At 37.4% G+C, this 13,825-nt stretch overlaps 1 protein-coding gene across 50 annotated transcripts in view; it reads left to right on the top strand.

Annotated features, from left to right (window-relative positions):
- TNS3 (tensin 3) overlaps positions 1-13,825 on the top strand; it is a 225,684-nt gene that overhangs the window by 109,979 nt on the left and 101,880 nt on the right. For 29 of the 50 annotated variants that reach the window (XR_007906517.1, XM_051798814.1, XM_051798818.1 and 26 more), the window contains 5 exons: positions 1,741-1,793; positions 2,597-2,768; positions 8,797-8,847; positions 9,788-9,910; positions 11,351-11,415. Coding sequence is in view for 49 of the 50 variants with exons in the window: in XM_051798814.1 (XP_051654774.1) it covers positions 1,741-1,793; positions 2,597-2,768; positions 8,797-8,847; positions 9,788-9,910; positions 11,351-11,415 (464 nt within the window). In the remaining variant the exon portion in view is untranslated. Of the gene's footprint in view, positions 1-1,740; positions 1,798-2,596; positions 2,769-8,796; positions 8,848-9,787; positions 9,911-11,350; positions 11,416-13,825 lie in introns of all 50 variants that reach the window. The other 21 variants (XM_051798844.1, XM_051798831.1, XM_051798829.1 and 18 more) reach the window with 1 other exon arrangement.

Consider the following 13,825-nt stretch of genomic DNA (forward strand, 5'->3'; position numbering starts at 1 on the left):
AACCTGCACCTCCAAGCCACCGGAAGGAAAGAGAGCGAAGACCTCTCCTACTTTCTTCTTATAGCCTGGCTTACGTAAAAATCGTAGGGAATACTGGGTAAATCTGGCCCCTTCCTTGGTTACAAACTGGTCACCAAGGAAGGCCTAACCCTAACCACCACATTACAGTAAATACATATCTCACTAACAGGGTTTTTTTTTGTTTGTTAGTGGTTTGAATTATGTTGTTGTTCATATGCTTATATGCTGCATGCTACTAGGTTATATGCTAATTTATGTGGCACAACAGTGCAACAGAGAATGATTTTATCACTTATTTGCTTACCAGAAGAAGCTGTTAAATGATTGATTTTTCATGTTACATGGAGGTTTAGTCATATAATTTTTCATAAATGGTGGAAGTACTTTTTAAGCAATGGATACATCTGTGTAACCAACAGAGACCAAGGAAGTGGAGGGAGAGTCCTGATGCTAATTGCTTTTTAGTTACAAAACCAAAACAAAATATGCCAAAACCTTGAATTTATGTCTTGTATTTCAAGTATAGTTATTTACTCGTTTTGGCACCCATGGTGTATTACCTACAACCTTTAAAACTCTAAGAAAGGATTGTGTAAAAAGAGGCTAGAAATACCATGAAGTTCCCTCATTTTCTGTTGTCTAAGTAAAGACAGGAAGTAGTGAAACTGGGACTTATGTGAGGTGCACCTTATGACACCAGCGGTGATTTAAAATTTGCCAGAACAGTTCTCTTTCAGAAATTCTGAAAGAAAACATGTCACTTTCATGATTGTATGTCTTAGCTATTCCCAGATTTTGATATACAGCATCACTTTATGTAAGGTTCTAAGGCCTCTTCCATTCAAACACAGTTTATTTGGTTTGGGAATACTTGCCATGTGTGTGCCAAAATAAATAGGGTTTATCAGCCTTCCAGCTCTTACCTTTAATCTAAATAAGCTTTTGTGTGCATGTTTCTGTATATTCAGGGGAGGGAGAGGAGTGAATACTCTTTCACCTATGGAGTTGCTGATGCATGATATTAAATTGAACTCCTTCTTTTCTGTATTAAAACATATTATACTTATCTAAAGGCTAAAATAAAATATATACTATATATAAATTAATATATATATATAATAATATATGTGCAAAGCTAAAATATATATATAGACATAGATAAATGTAGAGTGAATTATTTTGATTTATTTTTATTTATTGTTAGTATAGTAGTAGCTGTCTTTGTTTTTCCTTTTACTGAGGTTCACGAGGGAGAATATTTTTATACTTTTTCATGAATAGTTGCTATTATTGAACAAATGGAATTACAAGAATAAACTACTACACAATAAATTCTCAGGAATATATTGAGTATATATTTCAATATTGTCATAAGGAAATCAGTTGAGAGGAACTTGCTTTTGCAGGTTTATAAAAAAATTCAAATTTCATCTTCTCAAAGACGACTATGTTTTCTCTAATCTTAATGCAGTTACCAAGAAGAGCACAAAAGACAGCACGAAAGACTTCTCTGGCAGTAGTGGGTTAGAAGAGGTGATAGAGAGTTAGACATAACTTGGTCATAACCACAGTGTTTGCCTTCAAAACACAGGGCAATGATCCTCTTGTATCCTCTTGTTATAATTTTCCACATAAAAAATAAAGAAAAAAGCCAGAAACATTGACATCAGTGACAGTAAGTAAGCTTCTGGATTGACTGTTCTGTTTTCTTTGTTGCAGAATTGCAGCAGTGCTTCAAAGAATTCTACTTCCAGTTGTGACAAAGAATCACAGCAAGTATTTCTTTCGTATTTTATGTAGCAGTGTCACATCTTGCCTTAGTGGGTTTAGATTTTATTATTTGTGGTTGTGATTTCTGAGTTCAGTCTTCTGCAAGACATGACCTGCTATGCAAGTACTATTTTACAATCTCTGTCTGAGAAAACAACTGGGCATATTTGCTGAGCTTACTTGTAATTTAATGACTAGAATCTTTCGATTATTCTATTAAGATGGACAAGGTGAGATTGTGCCCTTAACCTGGAAAAGAAAGAAAAGTTAAAGTAAACAGTATCTGTACACTAACCCGTGAAATTAATTGGATTATATTCATGTCTTGCAGTCTGGGGACTGGTTTTAGATTCATGTCAGTGTTACTCAGAGCAGATTTCAAGATCTGCAATGTTTTACAGATCACTGGTGAATCTACCAACTTGTAAAGCATTTGCAGAATTCTACAGAGAGATGTGTGCAGACATAAGTACCTAGAAGTTTCCCATTTAACTCCCAAATTTGTTGTGCTAGTATTTGCCAAAAGTGCTTGTATTCATTTTAGTGCTTTTCCACATTACTGATTGCAGAGATTTTTTCACTATGGTTCTGATGTGAAGAACTCTGATTTTTGGCTAACTCAGTTTGTGTTCTGAACTGAATAATTTGAGCTCTGTAGGCATTTAATGAGTTGTAATTGCAATGAAATTCTTCGAAACATCTGATGCTTGTCTGTAGGAGTTCAAGTTGCAGTTTCTTTTCATTAATATGCTATGTTTGTTCTTGACTGCTTTGCTGTGAGCTGCCATATCTAATTTCTTCACAGAAGTGCAGACTTTGATCACATTATGGAAGAAGGCTATGAACTTGACCTCACTTACATCACAGAGCGGATTATTGCTGTATCTTTCCCTGCTAGCTGTTCTGAGGAAACTTACCTCCACAATCTACAAGATGTAACCCGAATGCTCAAATCCAAACATGGCAATAATTACTTGGTATGTGTAAGATGAGTGTTTTGTGATACATCTTCTTTTGTCTACACAGGAAGGCTACTGGTAGGTCCACATATACCATTATAAACTAGAAATTATTCTTTGGTCCATCTTTACAGCCTTGCAAGCAGGTGCAAGATCTTCAGTAGTGTTTTAAGCTGCTAGGCAAGAACAGATATTGAAAGCACTCTTGCTGGGGCACTACAGTCTCTTTGTAATAACACATAGTCAAACACTGTAGAATGATTGCACTGACCATTTTCATTGTCCAAAGAAGGCTTTTAAAAAATACACACCCTGCAATGTGGAGTGTGTTCTTTTTTCCTAACATCTCTGGTTCCTTAAGTGGGCATCTGATAGTCTCTCACCATCATGTGTTCACTGTCTGTCTCTACCGTATACTGTGAAACAACATGTAAAAGTAGGATTGCTGTTGGTGTGTTCTGTCCAGATCTTTCTCATTAACTAGTTGTAGATGCATTTTTTTACTGCTGTTTAGTTTTCTATAGGAAATTAAGTTGTAAGCAAATCTATAACGATCTTCATGTGCAGATTTTTTTTTAATGATAACACAAGCTATTAATCTCCTCTGTTGTTTTCTGGCTAGCACCATGGCATGTGTTGTCTCAGCTTGTTCTATGAAGGTGAATTTCAAACAAGACCAATATTTTATTTACTTTTTTTCTTCTACTGTCTTTTTAGTTAGTGTGTATAAACTATTAGAGTAAAATCTATGACTTCAGGAGGTTGAACTTTACTCACAGTAGAAATTAGTTTCTGGAGAGATTCCATCTAATGATTTAAATACATTATCTTTTTACTCAAAAACCAAGATGTCATAGGTGCATTATGAACCAGATTGTCCTCAAGATGCATGTATAATACTTGTGCCGTGGTCTGATGCCCTCAGCATGCTGCCTTGGTGCCCTTCGCTTCCCTTCTATCAGACACTGGTAGCTTATAAGGCACAAAATAGTAATAGTTTGAAGGTGTATGTAAAGCTTCTGTATGTAAAGCATTACAGGTACAAATTCAGCTGTTCTCGGTGGTCTTTTCCATGGGACAGCAGTGTAAGCTTGTAAGTCTCAGTCCAGTTAAATCTTGCTTAATACCTGTTTGTATTACAAAAATCTGATATGTGGTAATTCTTGTTTAGTATGTCCTCTCTCTGGGAGGGAATGTAGTCAGTTTCTCTTGCAAAGCTGGAATTTTTGAATTTTGTTTTGGTTTTGTTCTATTTATTAATTTATTTTCTAATGAACATTTTGGAAATCAACTGTCTTGGTCAAAAAAGACCTTGATGCCATCTGCTTCGAGTATGTTTTTGTGAATTCACAAGACAGCCTGACAAACCACAGCCAGGTTGTAGGTTCAGAGCTTGCTTTTAAACTCTTTTGTTTCTTATGTTTTGAATACCTCTTCAGCCTGCTCAAGAGGCACATGTATATCAGCAAAATCTGGCAAAATCCCGGCAAGAATACTCTTGAACAGACTAATACCCGCTATTGCAGAAGGAATTCTACCTGAAAGTCAGTGCGGTTTCAGAACCAACAGGAGCACACAGACATGGTATTTGTCCTCAGACAACTGCAAGAGAAGTGTAGGGAACAGAACAAAGGTCTCTATGTAACCTTTGTTGACCTCACCAAGGCTTTTGATACTGTGAGCAGAAAAGGTCTGTGGCAGATTTTGGAACGTTTAGGTTGTCCCCCTAAATTCCTGAAAATGATCATCTCACTCCATGAGGATCAGCACGGCCAAGTCAGATATGGTGATGCACTTTCTGAGCCCTTTCTAATAACTAATGGTGTGAAACAAGGCTGCGTTCTCGAACCAACTCTATTCACAGTCTTTTTCAGCATGATACTCCAAAGGGCCACGGCAGACCTCGATGATCAGGACGGTATCTACATTTGATATTGTACTGATGGAAGCCTATTCAACCTAAGGCGACTGAAGGCCCACACTAAGACCTTAAATCATCTTGTCCGGGAGCTGCTTTATGCTGATGACGCCGCCCTTGTTGCCCACACAGAAGCAGCTCTGCAGTGTTTAACATCCTGCTTTGCAGATGCTGCTGAGCTCTTTGTGCTGGAAGTCAGCTTAAACAAGACAGAAGTTCTCTATCAGCCATCACCTCAGGAGGTCTTCCATCATCCCCATATCACCATTGGCCAATCAGAGCTCAAATCAGTCCAGCAGTTTAATTACCTACATAACCTCATCTCCTCAGACGGTAAAATTGACGGGGAGATAGACAACAGGTTAGCAGAGGCGTATAGTGCTTTTGGAAAACTCCATAAAAGAGTATGGCGAAATAAACACTTGAAGAAAAGTACAAAGATCAGTGTTTACAGAACCTTAGTGCTGTCTACTCTCTTATGTGGTTCCAAATCATGGGTCATCTACCGCCACCACCTGCGTCTCCTAGAACGCTTCCATCAATGCTGTCTCCGTACAATCCTAAACATCCACTGGTCAGATTATGTGACCGATACATCTGTTCTAGAACAAGCAGCAGTCACAAGTATTGAGGCCATGTTGCTGAGAACACAGCTGCGCTGAGCAGGGCACATCTCAAGGATGAAGGACCACCGCCTCCCTAAGATCTTACTCTATGGTGAACTTGCCACCAGCTGCCACAAGAGAGGAGCCCCGAAGAAAAGATACAAGGACTCCCTGAAACAACATCTCAGCCTCGGCCATATTGATCATCATAACTGGTCTACTCTGGCCTCCAGTCGAGAGGCCTGGAGACACACCATCTATAAGGCTACTGCTTCCTTTGAGAATGCATGCAGGATCACTCTCGAGGAGAAAAGACAACGTAGAAAAAATCATGTTTTGCTGAATATACCACCTAAGGAGTCTTTTTGCTGTGCCTTTTGCAATCGGATATGTCTGTCTCGTATTGGCCTCATGAGCCACCAGCGTGCTTGTAACAAACGTGGATAGAGCCTTCCTAAATCTTCGTTCGCGGGCAAAACAAAAAGCCCCCAAAATCTCCTCAAAAGAGTATTCAAGTCAGCAATTCTGCTGAAGTTGATGGGAACAGTTCTGCTCTTTCATTGGACCAGGGTCTCAACTAGCAGAACCTATACTACAAATCAGCATTTGTCATTTTTTACCTAGTTGCTCTCTCTTCGCTGCAGTTGATAGTGAGAACAGAGAAGGGAATGATACACTCAAAGAATTGTGTGAGTGCATTGTTTCCTGTTTGAGTCTGTTTGTTATGAAGAATATGAACAAAAAATCCTAAGTATCTAATTTTCTCTAAACAGTAGAGAATTATACTTTGATGGTCTGAGATAAGAGTCCTTTATGGAGAGATGAAAGCCTGTCCATAGCTTGCAGTAAATTTTTCTCTGCTTCGGTACTCTAAAAAAGTATCTTCCCTGCAGACTTTGGTACCTAGAAGAAATGTGACTTCTCCAACAGATAAAAATTTAGAAACTGATGCTAATGCTTCTCCTTCTTGTACCAAAATATAAGTAAGTAGACCTAGGATATGCCAAAAAGGGACCAAAAAGGATGCAGTTAATCTTCCACTGTATCATGGCTTAACCTCAGCCAGTAACTTGGTCCCACACAGCCGCTTGCTCACTTCCCCACCAGTGGGACAGGGGAGAGAACTGGAAGAGTAAAAGTGAAGAAAACACATGGGTTGAGATAAAAACAGCTTAATAGGTGAAGCAAAGGCTCTGCACACAAGCAAAGCAAAACGAGGAGTTCATTCATTGCTCCCTGCAGCAGGCAGGTATTCACTCATCTCCAGGAAAGCAGGGCTCCATTATGTGTGGTGGTGACTTGGGGAGACATCATCACTCTGAATGTCTCCACTTTCTTCCCCAGGCTTATATGCTGAGCATGTCATACAGTATGGAAAATCCCTTTGGTCAGTTAGGGTCAATTGTCCTGGCTGTGCCCTCTCCTAACTTCTTGTGCACCCCCAGCCCACTCACTGATGGGGTGGTGTGAGAGGCAGAAAAGCCCATGGCACTGTGTAAGCGCTGCTCAACAATAATGAAGACATCCCTGTGTTATTAACACAATTTTCAACATAAATCCAAAACACTGTGAGCTACTGTGAAGAAAATTAAATCTACCCCAGCCAAACCCAACATGCAGTGACATCTATTTATGGTATATGCTTCCCTTCAAAGACTTCTGTAATGCCTTGTTTTGTTGTTGTATGTGAAATGTTGGTTCTTGTATCTTCTGGTCTTTATTCTATGCTGATAGGACTCCTGGAGTATCTCAGCTTCACAGGACTTGGGTATCTTTGAGTTTGACATCTGATCCAGCAATGACAAATACCCATCATGAACAGGGCTGTATTCTGACACACAGGAATTTTAAATTGATCTTAAATATAAAGCAACAAGAAAGATGAATAAAAAAGTTATTATCAAATAGCCCTTTTTTTCCCTGTGCAAAATTTTAGGTAATTGATTTCTTAACATAGCTTTATCACTGATTTTAAGAACTCTGTACTGAGATCTGTACTGAAAACTGCAACTCTTAATTTTTTGGCAAATATTAAAGCTAATAGAAAATTAGAAAAAAAATGTCTCATTTGTAGAAGAGACTTTTCGTTTCATTCCTGTTAAATTACTATTGATATTTATGGAAGGATAAGTATAGTCTTATTTATAGTTGTTGATATATCTTCCTGATATATCAGAGAATGAACATAAAAATTTTTGATTGTTATTTAGCTCTTCAGGAATAATCTGTTTAAAATGCAAACAGTATACTGGAATTAAGACAATGTTTCTCATAATATAAAGAAGTTTTATTCTTTCTTTTGGAGTTTGATCAATGGAAGTGGTGTATACCCTTTATGGTCAATATCATATGTAATTTCAGAAGCCTGTGCAGCTTAAAATAGAAGCTGTTTTCTTGAGTGCCTTGTTAATTTGGGTGTTTCTTCATCTGGATAAATTTCTTGCCTAAAAAATGTAATTTTTCCTAGAGGTGCCATGATGTCATACTGTGTCCATAAGGGAGTTGCACATTTTTAAGTACCACATTGGTGAGCAGCAGGCACCAGTTTCTAGAAGGAAAATGATGTAGTTCCTTTAACCTCTTTGACTTCTGGCTTTTTTGGTGAACCAGCTGAGGTTAATGCCTCAGGTGGTATTTTAGAAAAGCGTTACACTTTAGAAAAGGGTTCTTAAATTGTCCTTGGGTAATAGTAAAATATATAATGGACTTATATTTACTCTATCTCAAATTTACGATCTGTTTATTCCATTTCAGAAGTGTAATGAAACTTTTTCAGTGATTATGTCATCTGTACTTAACTTGTGATGTGAAATAGCCACACTGTGAATCTGCCTCAGTAGCATTGTTTCAGTTCTTCAGTACTGATATTTCAGCTTTTTGTTATTGATACTGATTTAAAGTACTTTCTAATAAAAGAGACAGTTATACTTGTATACACTGCTTTTTTTTGCTCATTTTACAGTCTATCTCTTTAACTGTTCCTTATTGAGCACTAAGTGTATGATAACTTGCTATCTAATGAGTTAACAGAAGAGTTGGAAGATCTCATAGGCTAAGCTATAGTTAAATAGCTATGTCATATCTTCCCTGCAAAGTTTTTGACAGAGCAGTAATTTCTTGCCCACAAATTCGAATATTTAATGCTGTACCATCCTCACAGACTTTTCATTGTTAATTCTTACACTCTGCAGTTATTTTGCATGGTGCCCAGGTCTCTCACTATACCTCTTACTCAAATAAAACCACACAAAATAAATAAGATGTAGTGGAATTTTAACTGTCCTTTTTCAAAATGTGCACTTAGTTTCAGCTTTATCTTCAACATATAACAACTGAATACCTAAAATACATTTGCTAGTGGTACCTGACTTCAAATGTTAATTTAGTTTAGTAGAACAGTGGACAAACCTGAAGCCATATCACTGTAGTTTCTTGTAGTTTTCATGTTTCAAATACAGCTGTTTACGACATAAATTATGGATCTTAATGGTTGATTTTTTTTCTTTTTTTTTTTTTTTAACAGGTATTAAACCTCTCTGAAAAGAGATATGACCTTGCCAAGCTTAACCCAAAGGTATTGATTGTCTTCCATTACATCTCTTTCTAGTGTTAAATAAAACTTAAATGGCCTGGTGAGCCCTGAACCTATGCAAGTGTTGATATACAGAGTAAGAGAACAAGTTTTGGAAGATGATAAAAAGCCCCAAATGCATCCCTTTTTGTTTTTTCCCAAGTTATGTTTTGTGTCTGTTAGGTCTGTATTTTACATACCTGTTCCTGTTGTTTTCTTAGACTTTATACACAGGACCTGAAGCCTGTTGTGACTTCTGAAAAACTCCTATTGAATGCTATAAATTTTACTTCAAGTATACTTTCTTTGTGCAGTCACAGGATACTGGGATTATATAGTGTAATCTACAATCAGATAGCTGAAGCTAAAAGAACTCTTAGTTTTAACCTTTTGAGTGCTTTATTGATCATAAAGGATTTAAATTGTTCATGGTTACTGGGTTACTGGTTTTGTTAGTGTTAAATATGCATATAATAATAGGTTGAGTAAACAGTATTATGTAGTGACTAAAGCTGAATAGAAAAAAGGAAAAAAAATTAAGATGCCATGTCTGTTGCACATTAAGGAAATAAATTTCAAATCACACCAATGAAATTAGAACAATCTTTGTTCTAACTTTGACCTTCTTTACTGTTATAAAATACCTGAATATCTAATTGAAAAATCTTTAAAAACTTGAGATCTTCAGAAATGTCACTTTTAAGTGGTTGGCGGGATTAGGGGGGGAGCTTTTTGTTTATTTTATAAAATACCAGAATCTTAAAAACAAATTCCCTTCTTCCCCTTAAGAGACCTGTAAGTGTCATGGCATTTGAATGGCATGGTTGTCTGGGATTGGAAAAACTGTGGAGACTTTGAACCATCACAGTTATTTGAATCCAGATTATAATATGTGATGCTAGGGTCAAGGTGTCTCTTGTAAATATTACTTGTTTAATTGCAGATTATGGATGTGGGTTGGCCTGATCTCCATGCTCCACTTCTTAATAAGGTGTGCACCATCTGCAAGGCTATGGAGTCATGGCTGAACAATGATCCTCAACATGTGGTGGTAATACACTGCAGAGTAAGTGAGCCTTTTATATACACACAGTTTGTATTCATTTTCAAAAACATTATCCTTTATTCTTACTCTTTTTAAAAAATAATAAGTTTGATCTATTTTCAGTGTTGGAAACAGTATGCCAGATCTTCAGTTGATATAAGTATGCTTAAATCTACTAACCTTGCATGCTTGTTATAGATTGCTTTTTATGATGACTAAGATCCTAGCCCCTGCTGCAGATACAGCATGCAGTGATGTTAGCTCACATCCTGCAAAGGTCACTGTTACTTCTGTGGGTGTATTTAGAAGCTTGAGGTTTTTCCAGCTTTATAGGAAACTCCTTAGAAGCTCTTCATGTTCTGTGATGTTCATGAATTTTCTTGTGGGACAAGGTTTTAACTGGCAATATCACTGCAATGCATTATAGCAAAACTACCAGTATGCTGTGTTACTTCCCCTTCCATGCTCAAAAAGAAGAGAAATAAAAAAACCCCTTAGTTAAATGTGGATAAAATGAATTCAGAACTGAATTGGTAGCTATGCTGGTGACACTTGAGGCAAACCTGTCTCTGTATCACTAGCAGATGTTACTCTAAACAAAATGAGGATGATAATAGGACCAAAACTTCTCTTCAAGTCAGGTTCTATAGTCCCCAGTCCTGATTTTTTTAAAGACAGAATGCCATTATTGTATGAAATGCTTGAAGTCTTGCTAGTTTGCAGGACTACTGCCAGGAGTAAGGGCCATTCACAGGACAAAAGAAAAGGGAACAAAGTATTTCTAGATATACAGTTATATACAAATTGATAATGCATGTTGTTGATTAATGTCTTTTGGTAATTTTGTTTTCCACCTGCAAAGATAGATACAGCCAGCTATGTGTATCAGCTGAGAGACTGAAAACGTTTTGAAATCCATGAGAATTACTGCTTAGTAGATTGTACTGAATTTGTCATGTAAATGTATTTAAAATTACTTTGAAGCATTTTTAAAATTATCCATAGAAAATTAGTTGTAAATCTCAAGTGTTGGGGAGGTAAAAATGCCCGGACCTGTTAGAAACTCGTATTCTTTCCAAAATAGGTATTTTATAGCATTTCATGCTGGAAAGTGCAACATTGTCTAAACTTGTTGTGAATGATTTCTGAGAAAAAATAATAAAAAATTAGAATAGTTGACACAATTTTTCTGTCCCCTCCCCCCCATTCCTTTAAATCAGTAAGACTTGACAGACATGCTCATAGAAATCCTATTTAGTGGGTTTTTTTGTTATTTGTGAACCAACTTGCATTGACAAATAAGCTGCTGCCCAGTTTTTCCACCTTTCCATCAACAAAGGGGATGCATGAGTAAAAGGACTGACTGAATCTCGTCTTAAAATTGTATTTACTATCGGTCTTAAATAAAATAATGCCCATTCATGTAATAAATAAGTTATCATTCCCTTTTTCCTAATACAGGGGGGAAAAGGAAGGATAGGTGTAGTCATATCATCGTATATGCACTTCATCAATGTTTCTGCAAGGTAAGTGTGAATAATGCATGTTGTGTGTTTTTTACAGTATACATAAGGAAAAATGCCTTTTAGTTGAGTAGTCTCTGTCAGTTTGTCAATTAAGGTTTGTCAGATTTTCTTCCCAAAGAGTCTTGGAGCATGTCTTAACACAGCCTGCTTTCATGACACACTGTTCTTGTAGTCCTGTTTTCAGTAGGAGGTTGGACTAGGTGACACCCTAAGGTCTCTTCAAAACTGAGATTTTTAATGGTTTGCAGGAAACATCTAAAGGGTGTTTCAAGATGGCCTCTTTTGAATCAGTGAGAAATTATTCTTAAAGTACTTAAGGAAAATAGATATTAGAATCTGGACACAGTATTTGAATAGGAGATTCCTAGACATTGATCAAAGTGCAGAATGCAGTTTAAGAAATAATCTAGACTTTATTTTGATTTTTTTAGTTGATTCTTTTGGAATGCTCAAATTATGAAATGGCAATTGATAATTTGTCAACAAGGATAAAATTTAATAGATGGTCTCAAAAAGGATGAAATGTGTTTCGGAGGGGTTTGTTGGGTTTTTAATCACATTGTTTTCTGTTGGTTTCTTTTATGTATATACACGTACATAAATGTATTACAATAAAAATGCCCTCTAACTGCCATGGTTAAGTCAAATTTGGTTCTGAATTCACACCAGCCTGTCAGTAATAGATTTGATCCACTGCTGTAGTTGATGGGGTCTTAAATCACTAGAGGTTGATGGCAAATTACTCATGGATTTCATGAAAATGAGAATTTCAGATAACAATCTGTGCTCACTAGGGTAAGCCCAGTCAAGAAGTCATTATAGACCGAGAAGCTAGGTGCATTGTATACACCAGTATGTGCTGAAAAAGGTACTTGAACAACTACTTGAATATTTTCAAGTAGTAATTGCAACAGTGATTGCCCCAATTTCATAATATTTTGTTGAAAAGCATTGTGAATGACAAAATCAGTCAAGTAAGGGTAGTACGGTACTGTGCTGTGATCTCAGTGTTGCAATATTGTGTCATCCTTAAAGGTGGTACCTGGCAGAAAATTACTATGGTTGCAACTGTTGAGGGTGCCAGCTTCCGTGTCAGAAATGGTACTCAGAAGACTTTGATGTTCACGCCAAATAAAATTCCTAATTTATCAGCATGCACATATCTCCTACTTCTGTCCAGGGCAGCGTTAATTTTTGCAGTAACTAGGAGAGGACAGGGGTAAGGGAGTCTCTTCGAGGGAGAAGGGGTTCCTTCTGGTCAAAGTGTGGTGGAGGGAGTGGTGCGATGGCACCAGTTCTGATCTGGAGGGAATGGTTGGGTAATGCTGGTTCCAGGCTGGAGGGACCAGCTGGGTAAGGCAAGTTCCAAGGGTAACATGTTGGAGGGAGTGATCATCGGGTATTGTCTCTTGTTGTGGGTTTCTGAAATGAGCAATAACATTTCTTTTCTGGTACCCTCTCATAAGTATTGTTGCTGCTATTGTTCATTTTCTGGCAACATGCCAAAAAATCTAGGCATAGTGAATTTAGGCTTAACACCTTTCCTACGAAGACAGGCTGAGAGGGTTAGGGCTGGTGTTGTTCAACCTGAAGAAGAGGAGGCTCCAGGGAGACCTTCTGGCTGCCTTCTGGTGCCTAAAGGGACCCTACAAGAAGAGTGAAGTAGGACTTTTGACAAGAGTATGCAGCGATAGGACGAGGGGGAATGGCTGTAGACTGAAGGAGGGTAGATTTAGTTTAGATATAAAGAAGGAATTCTTTACTGTGAGGGTGGTGAGGCACTGGAACAGGCATTCCAGAGAAGTTGTGGATGCCCCATCCCTGGAAGTGTTCAAGACCAGGCTGAATGGGGCTTTGAGGAATGTGGTCTAGTGAAAGGTATCCCTGCCCATGGCAGGAGGGTTGGAACTACATGATCTTTATGGTCCCTTTGAAACCAAACCATTCCATGATTCTATGAAAAAGCCTTTAATGATGTGAATCTATTTTGGTTATGTCTTATAATATCTGATTTGTCTCATTTAAGAAGGAATAATGTGCCATCAAATTTAATGAAGTCAAACAGAGCTCTTTGTAATTGTTGGTAAACTCTGTTTTAACACGCAAAGCATTCGCAGTCTTTGACCTGTTAGGAATGGGTTGCCTAAATTCTGAATGGTAGTGTGGATGAAGATATATGAAGATATATGATGGATTGGGTGAGAAAAAGTTTTTAGGTCAAGTAGACACTATGTAATCCTTAACATTCATAAAGAGAAGGTTTGACTTTACAGCCTGTCAAGACAATTGGCAACTTCTAAATAATTTTTGGAAAAAGCATAAAACACTTTTATTTTAAATAGTCTCTTCCTTGGTGGCTCAGGGCACAGCAAACAAAGACCGAATGAATTGTTGACTGCTTAAATGATCC

The sequence above is a fragment of the Manacus candei genome, unplaced genomic scaffold (genome assembly GCF_025592945.1).
Source record: "Manacus candei isolate 608988 ecotype Guabito, Panama unplaced genomic scaffold, ASM2559294v1 h1tg000049l, whole genome shotgun sequence".
In the NCBI taxonomy this organism is placed as follows: domain Eukaryota; kingdom Metazoa; phylum Chordata; class Aves; order Passeriformes; family Pipridae; genus Manacus; species Manacus candei.